The sequence below is a fragment of the Sprattus sprattus genome, assembly GCF_963457725.1.
Source record: "Sprattus sprattus genome assembly, chromosome: 13".
NCBI lineage: Eukaryota > Metazoa > Chordata > Actinopteri > Clupeiformes > Clupeidae > Sprattus > Sprattus sprattus.
Window position 1 is genome coordinate 21,309,204 of NC_137911.1, and position 27,992 is coordinate 21,337,195.

Genomic DNA, 27,992 nt, shown 5'->3' on the forward strand with positions numbered 1-27,992 from the left:
ATCAAGCCCAAACGGGAATAAATCAGCCAAGAAAGATCCGTTGAGAAGAGGAGGAAGGGGGGGGGGGGGGGGGCAAAAAAAATAAAAACCTGACACAAGCGAGTGAAAACAAAACTGAGCATAATTAGTTTTCCAATAAGCCGCCATGCGTGCCATGTCAGTCTTTTCTGACGTGCCCGGGCCAAAAATGACTGGGAGGAGGAATGAATATAAAAAAGCAATGCTAACATATTCATGAATTACACTGAGAGGGGGCATGTTTTTTTTTTTTGTTGGCTTGATACTGTAAATGCAATCGTTCCAGCCGTCACTCATCCAGCCTGACTGTCTCTTGACGTGTTGGGTATTTCACATGAAAGCCCAGTCTTTCATCACTCTTGTTTATTTGCAACTTTCTCTTCATTCAGGCTTCTTTTCAGAATAAAATGTAAAGAAACCCGGCCTTGATGTCTATTTACATGCAGTATTACCTGACAAAAAGTGCACTAAAAGCATTTGTATAAACATTTCAGAGGTTTTTTTTTTCTTTCCATTAAATCTCCTGCTGTCAGCTGCATTTGCCCATATGATAATCAAATTAATTATACTCCAGCCCCAGCTCCCCACGCAGTAGAGGGGCTCCAGCAGAATTAACTCAGGGCAAATGATGCCATTCACCCCCCCCCCCCCCCCCCCCCCAACACACACACACACACACACACACACACACACACACACACACACACACACACGCGCGCCCCTCCACCCACCCCCCTCTACTCCCCTGCTGCTGGTTCATCCAGAGCGGTGTGTCAGGCTGGATTCGTCAGCCTGACGGAGAGCGCTTTGGACGGCTGGGTGAGGGGAGGCTCTCCCCTGGATGGGGTCCTGGAATCTCCCCGCTCTTCCCTGCTGACCTGGGGGGTAGGGGCTGGGTGGCTGGGCTGAGGGGGGGGGGGGGGGTGGTGCAGGATGGATGACTGGATGGCTGGCTGGTGGTAGTGGAGGAGGGGGGTGTTTGTGGGAAGGCACGATAGGATGGCTATAGGGCTGGGTGGCTGGAGGACACGAGGGTTGAGGGTTACACAGGCTATGTTTTTTTTTTCTCGCCAATAACTAGCCCCCAAAACAACTCACCCCCTCCCCCTACACCACCACCCACCCCCTTCCTACCCCTAAACAAACCAACAACAAACCTCTCTCCCTGAAACCCCCAAAGAGTGAAACACTCACTCACTCACACACACACACACACACACACACACACACACACACACACACACACAAACACACAAACACACAAACACACAAACACACACACACACACACACACACACCCAACCTCATCCCAGAGGCTGACCCTGCCTGGCTGTGACCCAGAACAGACTCTCTGCTCCCGCCGGTCTCGCATCAGATCTACAGCGCACAGCTTCTGCATTTCATTTAACTCACCCTATCCTCTCTTTCCTTCCCTTCCCCTCTTCTCTCCTCTCCTCTCCATCTCCATCTCCCTCGCTCTAATTAACATCTCTCCTTTCAGCCAGCTCTCCCCCTCAGAAAGACCGCCAAATACGGGGGCTGTGTTGGTTTGTGTTTATTTGGCTTGGGGTTCTCGGAGTCTGGCTCGCTGGACACAGACTCTGCACACAGCATGGCTGATGAGAGCGCCGTTACAGAGCGGGAGAGGAATTCGACAGGGAGGGACTCTTTGATGCTTGAAAGTGCCGTTCTCGCAGCAGCGGAGTGCCTAGGCGAGAGACTCTGAAGCTTTTAAGTGCTGTTCTCAGAGCAGTACCGAATGCCAGAGTGTGCTCTCTCTCTCTCTCTCTCTCTCTCTCTCTCTCTCTCTCTTTCACTCTCTCTTTCTTTCTCTCTCTCTTTCTCTCTCTCTCTCTCTCTCGGTGCGTGCAGCTAAGTGGTGCAGGGACGTGGTAATCATGTTCCCAGATGAAACTGAAGCAAACTGTGATCCAATCTCCAGTGCACACAAACATATAAAACATACAGACAGACAGCCATGTACGTGCTCAACCCCATCTACAAACACAGAGAAATCACTGAGCTGCCATACATACACACACTTTACTAAAAGAAAAAAAGAAAACAAACAAAACAAACAAAAACACAGATAAACAACTGCAGACAGTCAGGCAAACACACAACCTCAAACTCCAAGCACTTCCACTGGGGCTAATCACACATGGGGCACTTCAGACTCTGGGGGCAGAATAACCTTTCTCTCTCTCTCTCTCTCTCTCTCTCTCACCCTCTCCTCTTCCTCGCTTCATCTCTTCTCTTTGCCTCTCCCTGGCGACAGCTATCTGGGCGTAGCCAGTCCGCACCACCCCGAACCCCCCCCCCCACCCACTCCGCCTACCTGCACGCGGGGGCACTTTAATTTGAGCTGACAAGTTTATTAACGCGGGCCTAGTTTGGGGCGGGAGTGAATATTGCAGACGTCAAAGTAGGCCGAGCGCGGCGAGGAGAGACGGGCAAGAGAGCGAGGGAAAGAGAGAGAGAAAGAGGAGAATGAGAGAGAGATGGGGAGAAGGGGGTAAAGCCCCTAGCGTGTAGACGCTGTTCTCCTGACTGCCTCCAACCCGTTCTCTCCTCTCCTCTCCTCTCCTCTCCTCTCCTCTCCTCTCCTCTCCTCTCCTCTCCGCCATGTCAGAGTGGCAGAGATGTTCAACAAACTTCTCACGCAGTCATGCAGCACGTCCCTTTCACTACGGCCCCAGTGTTTTCATTATTCCCCCACCCCCCCCCCAACGCCCAACCCCTGCCCCTTTCCTAGCATAATGACATAATGACCAAGTTCCAATTTCACAAGCAAAAACCGTGTCCATCACTCCAATGAAAAATAAAACAAACACATGGCAATTTTCTCTCCGTTTTGCAAAATCGAAAAAGCAAAACAACCAAATGAAACTGTCAATAAATAAAACACACATCATTCCACATCAGTGATTGGTTTACAGCGTTGGTCGGCATCATGTGAAAGAAGAACAGCTTTTTCCCAGGCCTGAATGAGCGCCTCATCCTGGGAGAGGGGGGGGGAAAGAAGGGAGAGGAAGAGAGGAGAAGAGTACAAGGGAACAGAGAACAGATGAGAGGAGACAGGAGGTGGGGAAATGTGGAGGGAATGAGAGAAGAAGGGAAGTGAAGTGGATTAGAGAGGAGAGAGGCCAAAGAAAGGCAGAGAGAAGAGAAGAAAATAGAAAAGAAGTGAAGAGGAGAAGAGAAGAGGGAAGATGAGGAAATGAGAGTGAAGGAGAGAGGGCCAGATGAGATGAGAGCTGAGCCAAGCAGACCTGGCCTTTGTCCTCCGTGTGCATTTGAGTGAAGCGCAGGTAGCCGACCGGAGCAAAGGCGTCTGCTGAGTGGATCACCGTCTCCATGGCGTCACTGCAAATAGAACACCAACTTACGTTTTAAAAAACAGTTAACAGTAAAACAGTAAAAAAAAACAGTAAAAAAAGATAAAACATAACCTGAGTTATACCCCAAAAACAGTTTGAATTGATTGTAACCCTGTTAGTAAATTCATAGTCAATTGACATTTCAAACAAGCCATGAAACTGCTTTCCCTGCAGTGTTAGGAGCCATGTAATGCCACTTTAGGCCTCTAGTCCAGGTACCAACTTAATAAATGAGTTTCACGAATACCCTGTTGGCGCCAGCTGTACAATAAGGATTTTAAGATGGGAGTTAAGTGTGGTGTATGATAACTTACATAACAATCTTTTTCTTGAAAAGAGGACAATCGGTTGTGAAGGTCTCGTATTCACCCCCTTCGCCACAAATGTGCACGCCATACTTCTGCGAGAGCTGCCAAAAGGGAAGGAATTCATCAGTGTTAAACAGCCATTTCATGAAAGTGACTCCACTTTTCGTCCATTTTCTTTCCGTCATTAAAGAAAGCGAAAAGCGCTCTGAATGAAACCGTGGGCAACTTGTTAATGCGGCCGATCCCATATAAGTTTTACGGTCTCGGGCCCAGGGGCCTGGGTGAGCTGGCGTGCGTTTGGATCGGAGCCCAACAAGGGGTTCATGTGGGGTGAGGCAAGGAGGTGGCAGTGGCACAGAGAGAGAAAGAGAGAGAGATAGAAAGAGAGAGAGAGAGAGTGCTGGAAGAGAATTGCTCTGACCTGTTTCAGATGAGGCTCCATCTCCGCCAAAGACTTCCCTAAATGCTTCTCAGGGTCCAGGCCTGCCAGACACACACACACACACACACACACACACACACACACACACACACACACACACACACACACACACACACCAGAGGAGAAGGACCCAGTCAAAGACACAGTGCAGTGATTCATGATGACAGCAAGAGGCAGGCCTGTCTCTCACACACACAGAGAGACGGCACAACACAGAGCACACACAAAGAACTTGGCCCGGGATCTTATTTATTTGACTTTGCAAATTGTGTACACAAATCTCTCCGGGTAAGGTTAACAGTTTTCAGTCGTGCTGAAAAGCGAGCCCCCTGCCTGGTTCCTTTGTGAACGTAAACTGGGAGAGATCCTGTTTATTTGTCTTTCCCCCCTTAAATGGCACAGGGAAGTGACTCAGGCCCCACAGATGTGCTCTGCACACTGGAGACAGGGGAAGAGAGAGACAGCGAGAAGGAAAGAGACAGAGAGAAAGACGGGAAACAGAGGGAGATGTAGACAGTAAGAGAGAGCGGAGAATAGAGGGAAAGTAAGGGAGAGCAACAGAGGAGGGGAAAAGAAAAGAGTGAGAGGAAGAAAGGGAGAAGGGTTTGTCCACAGGTGATGATGGCCTCTGCAAACACAGCCATCCCCAGACTTCTTTCCCCCCCGACCTCTGGCACGCAGTGGCTACCTCTGTGTGTCGTTTCTCAGGGCCAGTCACGAGCCCTATGACACTCCAAGCTAAAACTGCGCAGGTCGAGCCCCCACGTGCGAGCGCTCCACACCGCCCTCCAGACGGCCAGTCCCCCCCTGTGTGAGACAGACTGCCACCTGGTTCTGATCCGCCTGCCGCCACCGCTATGGCACGCCCGCACCTCTTCCCCCCCTCCATTTCCCGGTAAACAATCCCACGTCCTCCCTGATAAACACGAGATGCTGGCTACTTATGTCGTTACCTACAGGCACCCCAAAACCGCAGCAGAACCAGAGTCTGAGCTTCCCGGCAGACGTGGCAGACACGGTGACGTGAGGCATGCTCCAGTGTGCTGTTGTGCCGGCTCTCACAGCAACTGCTGGCTACGCCAAAACCGGGTTTGCAGGGAAATTAAATGAAACCCACTCACTCAACGGTCTCCTCTATGGCAGCACGTCTGAACCATAATGCGGGGAAAACGTAAAGCACAGATTCAAGCGATAAAAGTTGGACAGTGTTGCTACAGTGGCACTACATTGTAAAACTCCACCGCAAAGTTATCGAGAACACGGCAATGCAGCCTCACATCGTCTTTTTTTTCCCCTCTTTCTCTTTCCCTTTCTCCTGTGAAAACCTCAAAGGTCAAGGGCTTAACCGCAGACCCTGGGGAAGGAGCAGGGCTTCAAAAACCCACGTTTCAAGTGGAGCCAGGCCACGAGCTCCAGCAGGATGGGGGGTGGGCTGGGGGGGATGAGGAGCTGGCGGGGGAGGACGAGGGCAAGCGGAGGGGAGAGAGAGGGGAGGCCGAGGAGGGCCCCTGTCTGCCACCCAGGGGAACGGCGCTCTTAATTAGTGTGAGAATATCTAATCTCGACATCTTCTCATCTTAACCCCACGCACAAAAAAGGTAATAAGGAAGAGAGAGAGGGAAAGAAATAAAGAGGGAGAGAGAAAAGAGAGAGAGAGAGGTGGGGGGTGGCAGAGAGCATTAAAATTCAATCCAATTTAAATATCCCCTTTTAATTAGTCATGCCTTTTAACAAATTTTAATGATTGGCTTCAAATTGCTTATTGAGGATGTGGCCTTTTTTCCCTCCCCCCCCTCCCTCTTTTTTAACATGTACATTAACTTTCCGCGCTCGTGAATAAAATATGATACAGGACTTGGTATTTACGGGGAGTAAGGAGACACAGGAAATCCACGACGCCACCCCAATGGTTAATTAAAGCGTGTTAACCTGAGCCTAGCTCCTCGATGCCCCCGTTGTCACCCGGGGGAGTCACACCGTAGTCAACAGAGGCCGAACACAAACAAATATTTTATGTGGCTGGCGTCGGTCACATCAGGGTAGACTGAGTAACTAGAACAAAGATATTGTGACCAAACAGAAACTGTAAACGACCTGTTTACTTGATCTTGGTAGCAAACCCTTTTTTTTCGGTTAACAACACTGACACCAGATACCTTTAAATAAAGGAGACCGCTTCATGTGTGTTTGTGGGCCTTATGATTGATTGGAGCACTGTGGTGGATTCAGATGCAATACACTTTTCAGCAGGCACTCACCTGGAATTGAGCAGTCTTACAACAAGCACCAGAAACTAGTCAGACCAGGAGCGACCGCAGGACCCGACCACTTACGTACTTGAGAATGCCTGTCTGGAACATGTCTAGACGTACGGCACAACCGCAGATGCAAAGATACGACGAGCAACGCGGTCTTTGTAATCGGTCCATTGTGGACGGCCATTTAAAGACCTTTGGCGTGGCTTTACGGACACACGGCACTCATTTACAGGACCTTCACTTCCCTCACTGCCCCTCAGCCTATTTTAGTACCTGACCTTACCTCGTTGCACTGGCTCATTATGCCACATTAAAAAGAACAGAAGTCCCCGTTTGTCTGCCTCCGAAGACAGCTTCTAAGCACTCTACTCAGCCAGGACTCTGGCCAAAGCAGAAGGAATAGCTCTCGTTTAAAAGGATTTTGTCCAGTATTATCCAATAAAAGGGCAATTAAAAGCAGTGAACTTTCCAAGCGGGCCATCAGGCAAAGCAAGGGGAAATGGATTTTAAGGACTCCCTGCTCACTTCATTACTTGGCTCAACAGCCTCAAATTAGAAGGGGGGGGGGGGGGGGGGAGCGGGGTGGGGGGGCACTTTCTTCTGGAAAGTTTGTGATACCTGAAGAGATAACCTACATGACTGAAGGTCAAACACAAATAACGGGCAATCATAGGCCTAAATGGGAACAGGTACTAATTGAAACTTGGCCCACAAACATGCAACAACAGGCCTTCACATCCACAATGACATTTACTTTGATATTTTGCTACTTAACATCATAACCTTCAACCTTCTAAGCAACTTTCTTTTATTGTCATACCAAAAAGATACCACTGTGACACTCTTCATGCTTATAGGGAAATTCACAATCCCTCACAGAGCCTCCTTATAATCTCCACGACTACTAACATCCACGAGCTACCCCCAGATCAAGTGAGGTTGTTAGCTTCCTAATTGTAATGAACAGTTTAAGGTTCTCTGATGCTGGCTGGAGTAGCAAATTAAAAAGCTGTGAGATGGAAGATAATGCCAGCGTTTGGAAATGCTAGCCATCGTGAGATTGTCTCCTGATCAGCCCCTGTGGACTGACAGCCAGGTTTAATCCCTGCTTTCAGACGGAAAGGGGAGAGAAAATTGGATTCATGATGTGTAACATTTTAGCTGCTGAATGCGTGAAATGACGTGAGCTAGTTCATCCTTTTGAACAATGCTCTCAAAGACCTTACGAAAAACAATAACTGCACACTATCTTTCCCATCTGAGAGGGAGAATGCATGTGAGAGGGAGAGATAGAGAGAGAAAGAGAGAAAGAGAGAGAGAGCGAGCAAGAGAGTGAGGGAGAGAAAGAGAGGGAGAGGGAAGAAAGGAAAAAAACACAGAAGATAAGATTAGGGTGTGTGTGAAATTTGTCCAAGCCCTTATCTGAAATTCTGTGTCTGTGCATGGAATAATAGGGCAAGGCAAATGCAATTCTCACACATCAAGGTGGTAATCTTTTTATCCGACAAATTAAAGGGAAAAACGAGGGCAATTATAACCTCGTCTGATGCTTATCATGCTGTCGTACACAGACTTTATCCTTTTGCTTAAACAAAACAGGGGCACAACAAATCTACAACCAAGTCATTGCTACAACATTGAAGCTGCTTATATTATCTTATGTAAAATTTCATCTCCGGATGCAAGAGTAACCTTTGACTGCATCAAAGCAGTGCACATAAGCTTCATTGTAGAGCCATGACATATGTACTTTTATTAGAACTGATAGCGGTGGTGGATATTCCCAAAAATCGAAACTAAAAGATATTCCTTGTTATATCAACCTGTGGACTAAACACTTCCTTTGTTTTGTTCTGGAGATGTTCAAGGTTAACTTCACCAGCCCAAGAGCACAGTGTGTCATTTATGGGCACTGGGCTGAAGTTACTCGGGCTGTATCCATCACAATGCTTTATTGCAGGTGGTGCCACAAATGTCAACAGCAAATTACGATTCTGCTCCCAGGACTAATTTGGCTACAGCCATTGGAAAAGCAATGAAAGTCTGACTTCCTTTGGAACAGCTGGCCACTTCCCTTACTAGGCATCATGAGAAAATCCTCTGCTCTGCTGGTAACAATAACATTACCAACCTGCTGTTGGTACCACACTTGTGTACAATTAAGCCAATTAAACCTTTAGAAAGGCACAGCTTTAACAAGCATGTCAGACATTTATGTGTTTGATATGTATTAAAATAGCTTTTTTCCAGCGCTGGCAATTAGGGCGGGTGTAGCCGGAGTTAAAACTCCTTCAACTAATTAATTGTACATAAGATTCTCAGCATTCTGTGAAAATCACAGAAGCTCATAATGGTCAAGTTTTATCAACGAAACCTTTCAGCCACCACTCAGCAATTAGGAGCTGGAGACCAATTAACATCCAGTGAGTGCAGCAAGTGCAAGCATTCTCACCTACGCAAATCAATCAGCTTACTAATTGCGTGAATGTTTAATGTGTGCCCCCCTAAACAGCCAATTAAGAGGGAGGAAAGCATGCGTTGGAAAACAACAAGGACGTTCTCGGACATCGATAAAAGAGCAGACGAGTCTGCAACGAAACCGAGTCCATCTTGGGAGGCCATGTCATTTTTTCTGAGAGTGATTACAGTACTGCTGTTCTCATTGTCTTCCTGAATCGAGTAAACTGGCAGTGAACTCGCCCCTCCTCACCAAAAAGAAAAACTATCACCCCTCAGCCAGCCCCGGGCAGACAAACCAACCTGTTCTAGCAGGGCTTAGGCACATGAAAAAAAAAGTAAAACAAAGAGAAGGGAGAATTTGTCGTTTGAAAATGCGGTCGCGACCCCGGAGGTGGGGCGGGCAAGGCGTCTTCATCTCCTTCTGAGGTCTACCTGGGCGACCCTCCCATTCGCCTCCGCCACCTCCCACCCTCCCACCCTCTTCCCCATCCCCATCCACAACCTCAATGCCCCTGTCTCGCCTGCACGTCACCCAATACCTGCACCCAAACACCCCCCCCCCCCCCCCCCCCCACACACACACATACACACTTCTCTGCTTAAACCTGCTCTAGTGAAAGCTGCAATTATTGCGCTGGTGGCTAATCGGCCGACGGCGCTGGCAGACTTCTCAGTGCACTCTCTCGCTCCCTCACGTCTAATTACAGCGGCCCCGGGGACAGGTGAGGAGTCAACAGCGATAAGATCTGAGAGCTCTACCTGTGGCCAGGTAAGAGGAGGAGGTGGAGTGGAAGGAGGAGGCGGAGGTTTGAAAAACACAACAGGCCCCAGGTAGTTTTCCTTTCTAATTATAAGCCTGTGATACGCAGGGAATGTGCTTTTTCGAGAAGGAGCGAGTGTTTCAGGGGGGGGCGGAAGGGGTGGGGGGTGGTAAGGTGAGGCCGCAAAGCAGCCGGCAGGTTTTTACGGTTAGGTCCTGGGGGTGGCGAGGTGAGAACCTGTCACGGTGACAAGTGCGATGTTTCTGGGCGATGTTTCGGTGAGCGTCTCTTCTGCCATGGGCCTGAGGAGGTAATTGCATTCCTTAGGTGGCGTACAAAGGAGCCTTTTGTTTCCGTGGCCAAAAAAACAAAGAAGTGGCAATAAAAACATGAAGAGGTGCGTCAGTGTAATCACTTCCTCTAACTAACATGCAAATATTCTGGAGGAGGAGGCTTTCAAAACCTAGAGTCCACAGTTGTGTCTTGTTAAGAAGTCTTAAAGGACATCACAAATGATCAAATCCTATGACAAAAAGGATTACAAAAAAATATTTTTTTTTATCGATTTGTGACAAAAATAAAGAAACTAAGTTTTATCGGCAAGGAACATTTACAAATAGTTTAAATGGGTAAGTACTATTTTAGATTGGGCATAATGACATTGTAGACAAGTAGATATGCCACTGATTGTTGCAGATCAAGTGTCTGCCTGAAACCCTTAATAACTGATTACGGCTGAGTTTGACAGCAAGTACTTAAGTGTGCGTAAACAGCAGCTAAATGGAGTGATTTATTGCCACAAGTAGTTGGAGGATAAAAAGAACTAGCAGCAGCATAATGATCATTTATCACTCCCAGTGTCAGTGTCAAGTAGACACAAGCAACAATCCGCATGTGGAAAACTCGTAGAAGAGGACAGGTTTTCTTTTTCTCTCCTACCTCCACTCCTTTTCTCTCTTGTCTCTCGTTCAGCAACCCGATCTGCGTCTACCCTGAGGCCTCAGCACAGGCCCACAGCACCAGCCAGGTGACAAGACACTAACCTTTCCACTGTTGTGCGCCTATTTAAGAGCTTAAATGAGATATACTAGATTTTAATCGCCGCTTCACGGCCCGTGGCTGTCGAGGTATGCAAGGGACCCTGACGAACAAGCCGTGCCCTTCTGCACGGCACGGTGGCGGTGGCGACGGCAGGGGTAATTACGGATGTTTTTTTTTCATTAACGTGAGTCGGCAATCAGTCAAGATCTTTCTGTGGCTGCCAGCGTCGGCTCTTATCTTTTGCATATTGCTCTACGCTCGACCGATTTGTCGCCCCGCGGCCGAAGCCTCAACCGTCTACGCTAACCCCTTGTTTGATGATGTAGTCTGTGGCTTTTTTTCCTTCTTTTATGCTCTATCTGTCTCTGGTTACATTGAGGTGGCAGGGCAACCGCTTAACCCCCCCCCACAACCCCCTTCTTCCCTCCTGTCCCCAATGACCGACCACAACCTCTTCGGAGGCTGTAAGGGGAATTGATGTGTGTGTGTGTGTGTGTGTGTAACTGGTGAACTGTGAACTGAAAGGGGTGTGGCAGGGGTGACTGCTCGGCCGCTGCCCGCTCACCCACCGAAGGCGGCCACTTTGATGAGGAGGGCGTGGACGCCACATGATATCATCTCTGAGAGCAGCGACTCCTGGTCCCGGCGCCACAGGTAGGCCAGAGGCTGGAGCTGGAGCCGAGAACACCTGAGACAGAGAGACAGACAGAGGAAGAGAGAGAATGAGAGACGGAGCGAACGATATACAAAGAAGGATAGAGGGAGTGATGGAAAGAGAAATACATGCCATGATAACAGGAGACAGAGACAGAGAGAGAGTGAGAGAGAGAGAGAGAGGGAGTGAGAGAGAGAGAAGAAGAGAGAGAGAGAGAGAGAGAGAGAGAGAGAGAGAGAGAGAGAGAGAGAGAGAAGGAGAGTATGAGAATGTGAGACAAAGAGAGGGAGCCAGAGATAGAGAGCTCACATCACACTGCCGCCACCAGCTCAACAACTTCAAAGACAATTGGCACTTTCCCTCTCCGGGCAGCATGCCACGGCTGGGCTCGTATGGCTCGAAAAGCCGCCAGAGCCGGGTTCGGAGAGGAGGGGTGGAAATTAAAAGGGTAATTATGAAATCACAGCTAAATCCCCTCGCTGCCACAAGCCCCCCCCCCCTCATCTAACCCTGTCCCCCCACCCCCCCCCACCCCATGCCCTCCTTCATTCGTCAGCCCTGTCACGGGGAGAGACAGCGCAGGTAACCTGAGCTCCAACCAGACGCCTCAAGGTGCAGGGGGCCCCTCCAAGACAATGGGCGGCTGACGGGAGGTATTTGTTGACAGGCAAGGAGTCGCACTGCGTTGGCGGGAGGTGGTGGCGAGGTGGCGGGGGGGGGAGGTATAGGGTTGGTGTCTCTACTGGAATGTGCTGGAAGATGGGGCCGAGGGGCCCTGACTGACGGCCTGACAGCGCAGGCCGAAGGACGACTGTCACGGGGAACAAGCCTCTCACCTTCGCTAAGACTCCCGGCTTTTCAGGTTACTCTGGCCCCTCTGGCGTGGCCGCGGATTTCCTGCCTGCCGAGAAGCTTTTAACGGCGGTCCGGCGGCTGAGTGGCCTGTTACCAACAGTCCATCACAAGCCACTTACGCTACAAGGGTATCAAGTGCGTGGGCTTTTTGGGGTGGATGATATTGCTGACTTTGAGGTACAGCATCAAATGAGAATGCAGTACAATGCATCCAACCGGAATGAAAGGGGGGCCAACCATTCTGTTCAACTTCAAAAGGATTTGCACGACAGTAGGGATTCCATTAGGGCCTAGGGGTGGCAGTGTGGCCAAAACATCGAACAGGTTTGAATAAGTGGCAGAAAATCCAATCTGGTGGATACAAACAAAGACAGTGGTCTGAAGCCAATTTTTTTTTATGATGTAGCTCTGGCAGTACAGAACATTCTGGAATACTGACAGGAAATATGTTGGTACCTGCGAAACATTTCAGAGCAGCTTTTTTTTCCCCCTCTTCCCACACCATTTAAGATGTTAAACAATACAAAACAAGGAGTTCATGGTCATCCATACGTAACGCATACAAGAGGGCTCCAGCAGGTTTTTGGCCTGGCTCCCGAAATTAAAGTGCAATTCAATGCCTGGACAGTGGAAACTGACGTGCGCCAACAGAGGTATCAGCTGAGTGCCGAGAGTGTGTGTGTGTGTGTGTGTGTGTGTGCTGGCGTCGTGAGAGACAGTTAAGATCTACTTACACATTTTCCACTCGGACTCGCTGGTAGTCAGACAGAATGGCCCCGACAGACACCGCTTCCACGCTCTCCTTTTCCTGTGAGGGGCAGGGAGCGGAAAGAAGGCTCGGTAAGCGCCAGGCTCAGTTTCACAATCGCTCTAGGAGGCGACTGGACACGGCTCTATCTATAGCGTTAAGTGCCCTCCACCTCTACTTAAGAAGAGTTAAGCAAGGTTTGTTCTCTGAGCACTGGGTGTGGGCCTAAACACATACACACACAGACACACACAGACACACAGACACACACACACACACACACACACACACACACACACAAACACTCACTTCAACACATGAGAAAACACACACACAGTCTGAGAAAACTCTACATGCTTTTCCCTCATCAGATAAGATGTGGGGGATGTTTACATGATGCGATATCAAGGGTTTCCTGTCCACACACACATGTGCAAACACACAGACACAGAAACACACACACACACTTACACAAAGACCTCCTGGTAGGGTAGAAAGTCCAACACCTCCACTGGTGCGCCGCGTCCCCACCATCACAGCCACACACAGAGGGGCCTGGTCCTTATCATCAGAGGCCTCAAGTGAACCGCTGACTCACCCCACAAATCAGCCCGGCATAAAAAATATCCCCGAATCTGGGGCCGTTTCAGGAAAGCCTCTCTGGTTCAGTTCCCAACACACGGAGAGCACAGACACATTGTTTCTGAGAAATCAATGGAGTTCAAGACCAAGGACTACAAAACCTCCCACTGAAATGCAAGAGTTGCACCGCGGCACTAATGCCCCGTGGTAAATGGCGGTGACAATGAACTAGGCCGGCACACTGGATCACTGTCACTGGACCAGATTCAACCATCAAAAGGGCCAAAGAGTGTTTACTCATGCAGAACACAGCTATTTAGATAGCATTTTACCCTGCTCTACGTCTCAGTGCTATCTGCACATACAAATGCAAACACATTTACTGTCTCCAACACAAACTGCACTATGGACACACACACACATTCTCTCACACTCACACACGAGAACACACACACACACACACACCCCGCAGCTTCATTAGGACATTACATGGGTTGTAATTAGAGTGAGGGGCCAAATAGGCACAGTGCAGGGATGCCCGAAGTTGCCAGTAAATTACCTTGTAGCCATTATCAATTTCCCAGGCTACTGGTCCTTAAGATAACCTCCCCCACACGCTCCTCCTCTCCCTGTGGTCCTTCCTGCAATTTTTCTCTGCCTGATAAACATGCTGATTAAAGCGGAGCACGCGTGTAAACCTTTGATACTTTTTTAAATGAAATCCATGCGCCCGCCCCGGGGCCAGACGCTGCCTGCCGCGCTTACGTGTCAGCTAATCAGATAAAGAATATATATGTATGGATGTGTGGATCAGGGATGCCGGGGCACAGCAGCGGAGGCAGCAGCCACCGCCGCCGACGGAGCCCCCAGGCGACAACACGCAAGAGAGACACACACACACACACACATACACACACACACACAGAGAGTCGAGGTTGTTTGTTCATCCAAGAACAGGGTCGTTTTACTGCATGTAGTACACAGAGTATCGCTCCATAAAAAGGACAAAGAGTGTGCTGCTGCGATATGAAGGGAGCTATTATTAGGCCAAATGTACAGCAGTGTGTAAAGCAAAGATATAAGTAGGTGTATTGCACACGTGCACACCCACACCCACACCCACACACACACACATAGACACACACACAAAATGTCTTCAGGACAAGGCACAATCGATGCTGACCAGCATCTGCCTTAAATATGCATCCCATTACACAGTGCAGTGAGTAACCTCTATGATTCAAACTGAGCTATATTGATACAAGGTTAATCTGTGGTCACAGTGACAAACATTAACTGGGCAATGCTGCCTCTGTTTTTGATAGCGAATCAGAGTCTTGCCATTAAGAAAAATAAGGGGGGGGGGGTTGCTGGTCTATCTGCAGTAGTCATAGTCATAAAATGTAACATTATTCTAATGTAGAGTGTAAGTGTGTGTGTGTGTGTGTGTGTGTGTGTCTGTGTGTGTGTGTGTGTGTGTGTGTGTATGACAGACAGACAGAGTTGAAATGGGAGAAGACAGGCACGGCATCATCCAGCAACAAGGAGAGTTGCAAGCTTTTTTGGGTTCAAGGGTAACCAGAGAAATAATTACACCAGATACGGTTACTCTGCAATAACAGCGGCTTGCCGCCCACTCTAACGCAGTATGGGACAGGAGAAACATTCTCACACCCGCAATTTTTTCCTCTCTTTCTCTCTCTCTCTCTCTCTCTCCCTTTCCCGAACTACTTCGTAACTCCTAGACCGTTTATAAACACGAGCGGATAAACCTCAAGACCCTCGACAGGAGGTTATTTTTGGATGTGCCTTTGTTTTTGTCCCCATTATTGTCATCGCCGAGAGACCGATCGGAATGAAGGAGCCTGACATTACTTTCTTATGGGTGCTTTTTTAATTTTTTGCACAGGCATGAGCCACATGGATTTCACAAATACTAGACATAGTTTCTCATCCTTTGTGGGAATGGCAGGAGGAATAATTGTTGAAGCAGAGGGGGTGAGAGGGATTGGGGCAGGCGGGCGGGTGGGGCTGGGGGGGGGCTGGGGTGTATGGGGGCAGAATGCATAAATCAGGAGAAATGGATATTGCAGGGGTGTTCCATGTATTCATGACACTATGAAAACATAAACTTTGATTTCATGCTGCTTCAGATATTTATCCACATTTTTTATTGCTGGGCTAATGGCTAAAAGAAGCGACGCGGCGGACTGTGAACACACACTGCAGCGAGCGCTTGGATAGGAACTCGGCGAGAACGGCCCAACTGATTTGTGTGGTAAGAAAATAAGGGCATAGGTATACTTAATGATGCAAAACTATAACCACCCGATTTATCAATCATCTCAACAATTCGTTTTGCTCCTGATTCCATCATGAAGTCAAAGGCCCTATTATCACAGAAAACTTGGAGGCGGTACACTTCCACACTTGAGTAGCTCCTCTGTTGGCGAGGCTCTTGCCAAAACACGCAGCTAATACCTTGGGCGGTCAATACAAATCTCTTCTTGGGAATAATTACCGCAAACAAGCGCAGGTTATCAAATTTGCTCTTAATGGGTGAATCATGTCTTTAGCTTCCCTGCGCGCCTCCCTCGCTCAAGCAGCTCCAGGCTAGAGCTCCTGTGTGTGTGTGTGTGTGTGTGTGTGTGTGTGTGTGTGTGTGTGTGTGTGTGTGTGTGTGTCGGGGGGGGGGCGACTCATAACAAAAGCTGTGGAACACTCCTCTCTCTATCTCTCTCTCTCTCTAGCTCTCTCTCTTTCTCTATCTCTCTTCCTCTTTCTCTCCTCCCCGGCCTAATTTTTCCAGAGCTAAGCGGAGGAGACATCAATGAAAAAGCACGGGGCCCCAAGCGGTGGCCCCTCTCAGACCCACAGGGCTGTCAGTGAGCATACTTAGCCCCTTACAGTCATTAAATTCTTCGGCTAATTGTGAAATTCATTAAATCAAAGCTCTCCCCTCCGCCCCCCTCCCCAACTCCCACTCTTCCCCAATGTCGTTCATGAAAATGGATGTACTTGGCTGAGTGATAAAGCTGTAACTGGCGAGGTGATTAAAGTGGCGAGACAGGCGCCAAAGAAAAAAAGAGAAAAAAAGGACAAAGAGAAAAAAAAAGAAACAATTATTTGATTTTAATTTCAAGGCACTTTTCTAGTTAGTTCTGTGTCTGAAACTTGACTCTATCTGCACTTCAGGACAGATAAGAAGCTGATAAATGTTTGGTTGTGGGGAAAAGGAAATAAAAGACAATTTCAGAGATGACAAGAGAATGTCAAGTCTTTTGGGTTTCATTTAAATTTGTTCTCAACTTGTCCGTGACTGATATAATGCCCTTATTAAAAACACTAAACATTCAAAGTTCCTTAAAATGGCAGGGATTGGTTTATCTAAATTTCAGATGTTGGATATTTGATTTAACTTAAAAAGTATTTTTTCAGCAAATAAAGAGCACTTATCTATTCATGCCTGATACAACAGTGTTAGGCTTCATGGACACCTGAAGACTTAACGTTAAATTGTTGTGCTTATGTGTGTTAAGTACAACCATTTTGTGTCTGTCCCTCACCATGGTATGTGCTTCATTTGTGGGTGTGTGTGCATGCTAGTGTGTGTCTTTAATAGTAATCCCTCCCGCACATAGCATGACTAGGCAGGAAAGCGGTGGAGAAATTAATTAAAGTGCCTTGAATGACAGTTTGCTCAAGGGCACGCAAGACCATCACGCGCCATGGCATGTCCTCGTTGTCACAGTGGCCTCCCTCCTCCCAAATCCCCCACACACACACACACATATTTCCTCCCTCTCACTCTCTCTCTCTATCTCATACACACACACACACACACCCCACCCTCTCCGGGATCCATAAGTGAGCGACTGGACGCGACATGGTTTTAATGGGCCCCTCCATTATATCAGCTCCCTCTCTCCCTCCCCTTGTAATGGGATTGTTCTTTGGCCTGCCGCTACAGCGGGCACACGCGGGGGTCCCTGTTGCGGGGACGTGTGGCGGCACGGGGCGCGGGCAATTTGTGTTTAATAAAATCTCCAAACACTCCCGGGGCCACATCACACGGCGGCGCAGACACCTCGACATGCCTCGTGATGCGACGAGGGCAGCGCCGCGAGCAGCTTTGATATTTGTTTTAGCAACGTCTTCATTATAATTCTCTCGCCACTTGGTTCCCAAGGTGACCCTTCGGCAACCACACCTAGTCTATGTTGACAGGCGGACGCTGGGAGTTGATGCACATTCTTCCAAAGGGGAAATATCACAAATAGTCCTGGATCACCATCCCATAATATGAACCTACTATAGGCTTGTTTTAATAACAGTAATGAGGGTTGGGGTAAGGGGTGCAGGGTAACTCAGTACATTCTGAGTCAATGTGAGAGGGAGATGGCTTAGCGTAACGAGAAGAAAGCTACATGGCTGTTAGAGTGCCTCATAGCGTCCATTCTGGCTATTATAGATGCACATGTGGTTCAGTTGAGTAGCTAGCTGACCTGATTGGAGAGACCTTCTCTCCTTTCTGTGGAAAGGATAACTTCATGCTGAGAGTCCCCGCGCATCACTCTTCCACAGCGAGAAAAGAAAATAGGGAGATAACAAGCGGCTCTCAGAAGACAGCATATCTCATGCCTTACGTTCAAAAAGCACCGGTTGGGGTGGGGGGAGGGGGGATGGGGGTGTAGCAGCATCTTGCTTCTGCCGAGACACCCCACTTCAGAGGTGTCACAGTGGCCTGACACTCACTGTCTACAGTGAGAGGGGAAATGAGAGCTATATGACTGTCGTTTAGTTATGATAAACCACAAAGCAGCATTTCCTTACAGACAAGATGGTGAGGCATTTTGAAGGGTTCGGATTCAGGGTCGGATTTGGATGAAAAAAGGGGGACATTTCGCTGCCTCACCTTGTCGAACAGTTGAGCTGTGTGACACTCTTTTCCCGTCTTTTCCTTCGCCATGAAACCACTCCAGTGTGTTTCGTGTGGACTCTCATGGCCTGCAGTGCACACACAGGCATAGCTGTGATTCATTTACACTGACAGAGCTGTTTTCGCAGATAGGCCCGTGCATAAATATGCCACGCCGCACAGCTGGAAAACGTAGAAATTCATCAGGGTTAAAAAGTAGAAGGGGGGAGGGGGGAGGGGGAAGATTAACGTTTCACGAGTTTCCTCTTAAATATATACGGTTACGTAAACAGAGAGCCAGACGTCAGGCAGGGTAAGGCAGTCTCAAGCAGAGCCAAGCCAAGCACAAAGCGCTGGTTTCACTGCGTATTTTGAAGGGAGGGGGAGAGTTTCTTTTCCATATCAACATGCACGGAAAAGTAAAAGCTGAAATTTTATCTGGGAAGCCGCACAGAACCAATCCATTTCCATCACGCTGACAATTCTGCATTAAGAGATTACCTCAGTGGGACTTAATTTATAGCAGGGGTGGGGTGGGGTGAAGAGCGGAGGGGTGTGGGGGGGGGGGGGGTTGGGGTGGCTCATGCACTGAGGTCGGACCTAAGCTTTGTCATAAGACAGTGATGGTGTCTGAAGAAAAGGCACTCTCTGTCAACTACCTGTTTCGTTTTGACAGTCTGCAAACTCCCCCTTCGTTGAGGACAACATTATCAACTGACGCCTTGATGTGGCTTTGCTCTCCCATGCGCATAAAGTCGACCCTTCTGCAAGGCTAGTCGAAGGAGACAGGGGTGAACTCTGAGACAGCCCAGATGTAGTCGTATGCGTTTCGCCCCCTGCCACAACAATAGCCACCATAGTCCACAAAGCGTTCTTTCTTTCAGACTCTGAGACAGCCAGCGAGAAGGACAGAGATAAAAAAAAAAACTTTATTACATTGAGAAGACCATTTAAACACTAAAAAAGTATCATGACACTACTGTCAACAGCCTTTTCTTTCAAAACAACTCCGCCTCTGACATCTCTATAAGTCTCGCTATCCCCCCCCCCCCCCCCTCCCTCCACATGAGAGAAAAAAACACACAGGTCTGACACACTGTCCAGACTCCAGACAGTGTTTTTCTTAGTTTGGTTATGGCTGAAACAGCAGGAGGGACAAGAGCTGCCGCAACTCTCTCTCTCATACACTCCTCTCTCGCTCGCTCTCTCTCTCTCTCTCTCAACGCTTTTCCAAAACAAAACATAAAAAGTTGTCTTCGTTGGTTGGTGTGTGTTTTCCAGGGGGTGGGGTGGGGTGGGATGGTTGGAAGAAGTTATGACTGAGAGCTCTCCCTGGGCCTTCCTCCTCTCATGCGAGCGAGCTGCACTGAGGCAGGGGTGGCTTGAACACACAGACACTCGGAGGCCCGAGCGGCCTGATGACAGGCCCCTATAAAAAAGGTGAATGACCTCTTGGCGGAGCGGAGCGCGCCACTGGGACACCGAGACTAGCGAAGACTCACTCCAGGCTTTTCTCTGGACTCCATAAAATGGGCTGTTGTTGTTGGACAGGCTCCATTTTCAAAAGTGTTCTCATTGTTAACTCCACACACTCTCTCTATTTGCACAGACTCCCCAAACCCTGAGATAATCACGGAACACTAGCGGCCATTTTACACATCTGTGAATAGACGATCATTATGGCGGCGATTTCATTCTGTTGTCCTTGGTTCACCTCTGCTACTGAGGACCAGTTCAGGGACATATTTTTACGTCGAATGAAGAGACTAGCAAAGTATCCATGTCTCTCTGTCGCATTGCTTCCATTTTTCTTCAGGTATTTTTGTGACTTGTACTGATAATGGGAATCCCTTCAAGCACAGACACTATCATACTCATCCCAAAGAGTCAATCATGACTTCTCGGCTATCGGTAAAAGAGTAGATCACCAACTCTGGGGTGGAAGGGTGTGTGTGTGGGGGGTGGGGGTGCCAAAAAAGAAAATATTGGCTTAACCTTGTTCGCAGAGATTTGATGCAAATATCTCGGAGCTATGTCTAAAAATCATCTTGGTGGCTAGGCTCCGTGAAGGAAAAAAATCCTTCACTGGAACAATGCTCAACCCAGCATTAGCCGTTCATGCCCTTGGCGAGCCAAGATAAGGCTATCTTATTCTATCATCGCTAAACAAGATTGAGCAAAGTACATTAGGCAGAAAAATACAAACAAATTACACAGGCTTTGGGCAAGCTTCTTTATCTCGTGTTTGTGAGGCTGTTAGCATTCAAGGGAAATGTGCCCATGTGTAATAGATCCTGTCCTGCCACTTCCACACCAGCAGAAAACAATGCAAGCCCCGTGTTATCAGGAGCATAATGCTATCCTTCCTCCTAAGAAAAACAAAGCCACAAAACTGTGATGCTCTCAACCTAAAAAAAAACAAGGGGGACTTTTTTTCCAGAAATGTGAAAAACAAGGCTGCGGCACATGGCTAAAGTGAAAAGGAGAAAAATGGGGGTATTGCTGAGAGGAAACAGAAATGCAGATTAAAAGTCTTTAAAGCCATTTATGTTTTAAAGATAAACACAACGATAGGCTAATAGTAGCTGTGGACCCGCAGGCACATTGACTAGCATGCTCTCCCGTCACCTCAAAGCCTTTCTATCTGAAACAGGTGCACTTTTCTCATATTAGCCTTCCTATTGATCGGCTACCTCCTAGGAGTGACCTCCAAGTTCATGATTTATGTATTAAGCAGGTCTGAAGATATTGAATCCTTTTTTATGCCTCCGCAATAATGTGGCGGTAATCAGAGGGGTTTGATTTTTCTCTCTCTCCTTCTCCTTCTCCCTCTCCTCTTTTCTCTCCTCCTTTCTCTCTCTCTCCACTCACTCTCTCTCTCTCCACTAACTCTCTCTCTCCCTCTTGTTCTCTCTCTCGTGCTTTCTCTTGAACAACGCTCTACTGTATGCTGCGCTGCTGACACCTGCAAGCTATCGATCGCCACGGCTGGCCAGCTCTCTCCGTCCTGTGGCCTGCTCGCGTCCTCACAGTGGGAGAGACCAGGCGGGCGCTCCGATTCCTTCCACAGGCGCCTGATAAAAGTTTTTAGCAACAATAAAGGCAGATTCAAACGCTAAGGGAGGGGCGGGGGTTGAGAAAACAATCCACTGTTTGGCCTGGCCGGATGAGGAAAAAAAATAACCCTCCTTTCCTCATACACACACACAGAAACACACAGACACACACACCTCTTTTCCCAATCTCTGGAGCCCCCCGGTCTTGTCTGCTGATGTCGATAATGGGGCGGGGGCCGATGGCGAGGGAGCCCGAGAGAGCGCTGAGATCGGGGATTATCTCAGCCCGACTCCGTGTTTTAACACACACACCGGCGGAAGGAAATGTTCGCAAAAGATCTACAAAGGCCATGCACTGCAGCGCTCGGTTGGATTTCCATGACATCTTCGAAGAGTTTAAAAGACAGAAAAAAAAAGAAAGAAAGACAGAGAAAGAAAAAAAAAACCAGACCGCTACATATTGGCCCCAGGAAACCTATTAATGACCCCCCCCCCCACCCTTTCTTTGAGAACAATAACACAAAAGCGTTGATGAGACTTAGACAGAGGCATCAAGATGCTTTTCAAGACTTCAGTCGGTTTTCAGTCGAAGCGTACGATCATCACCCATTATTTTCTCTCAGAAGTCAGCTCAGTCACAGCAGTATTTTAATCTTTGAGTGAGCAAAAGGCACAAAGCAATTTATGCACAGAGAATTATGACGGGATGCTAAGGTGTAAAAAAAAAAAAAAAAAATCACAAATGCATTGTTTTTACATTACAACCCACAAATACAGGCTGGGAAATGCTATTCCGATGTGCCTTTATACTGCCTTCAATACTGTGGGGATTAACCAAACGAAAGCCTTCAGCACAATGCAGCCAAAACAAACATGGAATCTCAGCAATCAAAACACTGCTCATCTAGTTCAATTCTGTTATGAGAAAATGGACCTCATTCTGGCAAATAAGTTGGTTTTGACAGGATTCATGTAACGAATGTGGACCGAGACAGCTGTGCAACATCTTAAACTGCGGGGTCATACAGTTTTGGCGTAACTGAGCGTATACGAAGAGGGTCGTGCTCTGGTGGTTTGGGGTGGTTTCCAAGAAGGAGACTGGTTGTCAGGGAGGATGTGGGAAACAAGGCCAAGTCCCCCTGTTTTCAGCGCACATTGGTGCAGGAAGGATGGAGGGACACGCTAACTTGTTATCATGTAACAGTGGGCCTCTGACCTAACCTTATGAGAGCTGAGCCTGTGCGTGTCCATACAGTGCTCACACACAGAGAATCTCACACACACACACACACACAGTTCCACTGACAGATACGCCTAAACAGACACGCATCTTTGGACATATGTGCACCGCGCACACACATACACACACAGACACACGCACGCACATATATCTTTGAACAATCACCAACCCACCCACAAATGTGCCTCCCTCTTCCTCTCGCCAAAGAGAACTGGGCATGAACGTGGGACTGGAGCGGAGCGGTCTTAGATGACTAATATAAACCTTTTCAGGAGCCTTAGAGGGCCAGGGGGGCTGGGGTGTGTGTGGGGGGGCTGGTGCTCAAGCCCTGGGGTGACTGACACAGTTGATCTTGATCACTGGTAATGTGCCTCTGTTGTAACGGTAGAGTATTGATACAGCCGGAGGACAGAGCCAGGGCCTCCATGAATACGGATATGAAAATAAAACAAGGGCTACCTAATTCTCCCTGACAATGTTGATATTTCATTTGCTCAGCGTCATCATAAACATCGAGCTCAAGAATCCAAAAGAAGCATTGTGCAGTTTTTTTTTTTGTTTTTTTTTGCCAGGCAACCTGTGGACAGATGTTTTCCTTTTCCCTCCTTTCTTTTCTTGGATTCCTTTTTTCTTTTTCTTTGGTGAATTGCTTAAATCTATTGCATTGCAAGATAAAGCCAAGATTCAATCCGGGGTTCTGATTTATGAGGCATGCGCTTTAAGAAAGGGCACATCAATCTCAGGCCACATCCCCTGCAATCAGCAACCAACGTGAAGAGATGACAGATCTCCCCTTCTGCCGCCAACAAAACAGTTATTTCTCTCCCCGAAAAGACCCTGGTTCAAAGATCGGCCTCGTTTGCTGAATGGCCGAGGGTATGTGGTGGCACGTGTCTCTCAGATTACACATTCGTTTTCACATGTGGCTACATTGTCACCACTGCATAAAATATATTTATTTAATTGGATATTCTTTTTTTTTTTTTTGGCTGACAATATGGTGAAAGAAAAGGATCCCTCCTTCATTTCTAAATGGTTTACTTTGCTCACTAGGGAAAATATAGAGGAGTGAAATTCTGTTTTTAAAAACAAAGTTTTCAAAAAAAAGCCATAGGTGGCACTGTTGCCTCACTGTCTGCCAGTTGTTGAGTTTCAAGGATAGTGAAGAGACAGAGAGAGAGAGGGAAAACTAGTGCAGCACCTCAATAATTCTTTCATCTATGTTCATGTGTCATTTGCCAAATAGATTTTAATAACATCTAATTAATTCAAACTGCTAGGATGGATCTTTGAAAATATCACACTTCCCAAACAGAACGCATTTTTGATGCTAAAACTGCTCTTTCCTGTGAGGCTGATTTAACAGCTAATTATCATTCAAGTTTTTTTCCCCCCTTCTTCTTCCATCCACCACAAATAAACCTCAGAGCTGGGCCTGAGTTGAATAAATCAGGGGACTTTAAATAAACTACGAGGCCCTACGAAAAACAGAAACGGAAAGCATTTGATAACACGCTGGCAGATTCCCCACTTTTAACCTCAACTCCTCCGGATAATATCTCTATCTGCAAGGCCTGTAAATATATCTAGCAATATGGTTTTCCTAAGGTGACTACTACAAAGGGGTTGATACCAGCCCAGTCACCAATCTGCCCAGAGAGCCCCTGACCACTCATCGCTGGGCGGCAATAAAACACAGAGAGGTGCGGGGGGAAGGGCACCCCTAAATAGTCAAACAGGAAATATTTCCGTGTTAGTGACATAGGGAGGATATGAATGTTTATCACAGGCTGCTGTAAGTCCACAACTCTTCACAAATCGTGTAAACAATGTGAGGACTCTCGATGTTAGGGGAGGGGGGGCCGAGGGTCTTGTGTTCTGTCCTATGTCCCCTGGGGCCCCTGCCACCATGCACATTCTAGGGGAGAGGGGGGCATATAGATCCAGAGTTAGCTGTGGAAAATTAGAGAAACCTCATCCCATCACCATGCTCAGGCTAAACAGGGTCTGAAGAGCTGGGAGAGGAGAGGACAGGAAAGCAAGGGAAGAGAAAGGGAGGCAGGATGAGAGGTGGTGGTGGAGGTGGATGTGGTGGTGGTGGGGCTTTTGGATGTGTGGGACGTGTGTAAAAGCACCAGCGGTAAGAAGGAGGGGGGAGGGAGTGAAGGATGATAGGGGAAAAAGAGAGGAGAGGAGAAAGCAAGGGACTATGTGAGAACACAGAGAAAAGCAGAGAGAGAGCTAGAACGCCTCAGGCAGGTTCACGGGCCCTCCCTGTAAGCTCTGGCTGTCTTGCGCCGGACAGGGCACCTGGAGGACCCTCGCGCTGAATGAACATGTCTCAGCGCTGACCTGTGGGGAGACCACTCTCTCCCCTTCCTGTTTACACCGTGTCAGGCCATCACAGTCCCCCCCTCGACACTCGACCCTCCAGCAAAAACCACCGCCAGCCCTCCCCTAAAAGTAACAGCCCCTTAAAATTTGATGCAGCTCGCGTGTGAGAAATGGGGGAAAGAGGTGCTATGTTGCACCAGATCTATGGTGTGGTGACAAGCAGGCTCTGAAGCCGGGGCTACTACCCTCTGCTCTCCTTCCGCCTCTCTGAGTCAAGTCAGATGAGTGGTACCAGGAGTGTTGAATACAAACACACAAACACACTGATGCTTACACACATGAAACAGACACAAACAACAAAAAAGCTGTCAGATAGCCACCACAGATAACCATCAATTATTAGACCCTAGAATTAATATTTACACACCACCTGGATTTAGAATATAAATTTGATGTAGCTTAAGTATTTACAAATTCCTTTTGCTCTGACATTTGCCAAGGAGTCAAACAATGTAGTGCAACCACTGTGGTAGGCTCACCGGGATACACACACGTCAATAAAATATAACCCCCCAAAAATACGATATCTCCGAAAAACGTACTGGTCTACTGGTTCACCACTCTGACAATTGTTATTTCTCGCTAGGGAATACTGGCAAATGGAGTTCTTGGAGCAAAATTAAAGCTGTATAAAGGATAGATTTTGAAATATCTAAATTAGTAAGCTTTACATTGTTATAGCCCTCAAAAAAATACACAGCCTCTGAAAAATATGCAGCTGGACATCTCCTGGATTCAGTATTCAGCGACTCAAATTTCAACATGGTTTAACTGTGTTAACTAATTTCCAGATAGAGAGACAACTGTGTCTGCCGATCGCGCCTACACTGCGTACTAAAGGAGGCGGGTGGAATCTTACCTCAGTCTGGTTGAAGTTAGCTAACGCTAGAATTGTGTACAGCTACTTTAAGTTACCATAAAGCTGGCTGAAAGTGCTGAAGGGTTGAGAGGTGGCCTGTGAAAGAAAGCAGGCCTGCCTGCCAGCCGTCACATCACTCTCTCCTTGGGCTGACGCACATGCGTTAGAGAACGCGGTCACACAGATATCTGAGGGCGGGGTGATGACACCATTCCCACACCTCCATGGAGTGAGTGTCATTCCATATAAACACCATTTTCACCTAGAAGCTCTGCGCTCATTTTCAGCTTTAAAATATTTTAAAATATTTAAACATGTGTGAACCTCTCCTTACACTATCAAAACAATAGATACTATCACTTTCACTCACTGTTAACAACCTTACATTTCACCTGAGCTGTTATATAAAATAAATATAAAATAAATATAAATGTATAAAATAGCTGCCATTCACTGGGTGGTGCAGATTTTCTTGTCACAGATTCTGTGACACATTTTATCTGTGGTCCAAGCCGGCAGTGGCTCTACAGAATGCACAGTCTATTAACTCAGAATGTTTCATCAGGCTCTTACCTTAACCTGCTTCAGGAGGTGATAGAGATCCTCCACTTCATCCCCTTCTCGTTGACTATACTCCCTCCCAATGTCTAGACTGGATCCCTCAATGTCCCGTCTGTACATGGGAAGGTCCATGGCCTCCGCATAGAGGTCAATGGCCTGATGACCCACGGTCTGGTACATGTAACTGTCCAACTCATCTGGTAAGAGAAAATGTGTTTGCCATCATGTATTTGTTCACAAATGTACCGTTACAGATGCCTATAAAGTACTTTACTATGATAGTAGGCTATAATCACTGCAGTTCGGTTGTGCTTTTAAGGTTGCTCACCTTTTTGGTTAGCGGGCCGCAGGTTGGCAAGAGCCACTATTGTATGTCCTGCAGCAACACACTGCATCATATTGTAGCAGCTGTCCTTGCCACCACTGCATGGAAACAGGGATAATTAATGGTACAGACACTGCAACTCATTTAAAGACACTGGCGTGTTTTCTGTTCCTCACTGACATGTTTTAAGTATGAGAATTACCCACAGAAAGGCTACTTTCAACTTCTGTAGGGTGCATTCAGAACACTTCCTTGGGGTTTATCCTTTTCTTTATCATGACAACAAAGCAGTTAAATTGACTGACGAATGAGGAACTAGTTACTGACATGGATAACACAAACCGAAAATGTGTCAACTGATTTCATGGGTAGGAATGATCGGTGCAATTTTCTGTAACAACAGTAAAAACTTCCAGCTGCTAGACAGAGGGTAATAGCTATTACCTTATCAGCGCAACAACCTTCATTTTCTGTAATGCAGATTTTCATTTGAAACAAATAAACTACTCGGGTAACGTTTACAAACGAGTCGTCCCTGAGTAATCCACCGATATTAACAACGCACGCCGGTTGTCAGACTGAATTGTAAACACTCTGCACAGTACAACGTGCATCGGAAACTTCCGGGGTAGAAAGCCCTCCACAGGCGGCTGCCTTATTTACTGCCTGCTTAAAAATAGAACTATAAGCCAAGGAGCGCTGGTAAATGCAACAGCGATGTCCGGAGGCGTGCAAAGTTCAGTATACAATACACATCTTTATTTATCCTAGCAATTTAACAATCTCACCAGTCACTCACGCAGACGAATTTTCATGCAGCCCGGAATGGCACTTTAAGAATATAAAGTAGAAGAGAATGGAAGACGTTTACATTTAGAGCCATCATCTATTGAAGCCCGCATTTCTGTAAGCTTTTCAGGTTCGTGATCACTGTATTTATTGTAACAATCGCTTAAAAAGCGTAAAACATTTTAGTTTTTGAAAATTCTTGATAGCTCTTACTTAAGAAAGAGTTCGCTAGATTTGTTAAGAAACCCCTCCAGAAGAACGCGAGTGTTTTACTGTTGTTGTTTTTTTTAAACAAGTTTTCTTGGATTATGTTTGTTAGGCACCAGGACTTGGTTGATATTC

The 27,992-nt window shown here is 47.5% G+C and overlaps 1 protein-coding gene across 1 annotated transcript in view; it reads right to left on the bottom strand.

The window, feature by feature from the left end:
* Positions 1-27,446, bottom strand: part of dph6 (diphthamine biosynthesis 6) — a 58,842-nt gene extending 31,396 nt beyond the window's left edge. Inside the window, exons 1-8 of the mRNA XM_080850359.1 lie at positions 27,306-27,446; positions 26,865-26,959; positions 26,549-26,733; positions 12,913-12,986; positions 11,238-11,356; positions 4,128-4,189; positions 3,713-3,807; positions 3,291-3,384 (exon numbers count right to left, since the gene is read on the bottom strand). Of these exons, the coding sequence (XP_080706485.1) occupies positions 3,291-3,384; positions 3,713-3,807; positions 4,128-4,189; positions 11,238-11,356; positions 12,913-12,986; positions 26,549-26,733; positions 26,865-26,959; positions 27,306-27,328 (747 nt within the window). The 5' untranslated portion in view covers positions 27,329-27,446. The remainder of the gene's footprint in view (positions 1-3,290; positions 3,385-3,712; positions 3,808-4,127; positions 4,190-11,237; positions 11,357-12,912; positions 12,987-26,548; positions 26,734-26,864; positions 26,960-27,305) is intronic.
* Between the last annotated feature and the right edge of the window lie 546 nt (positions 27,447-27,992).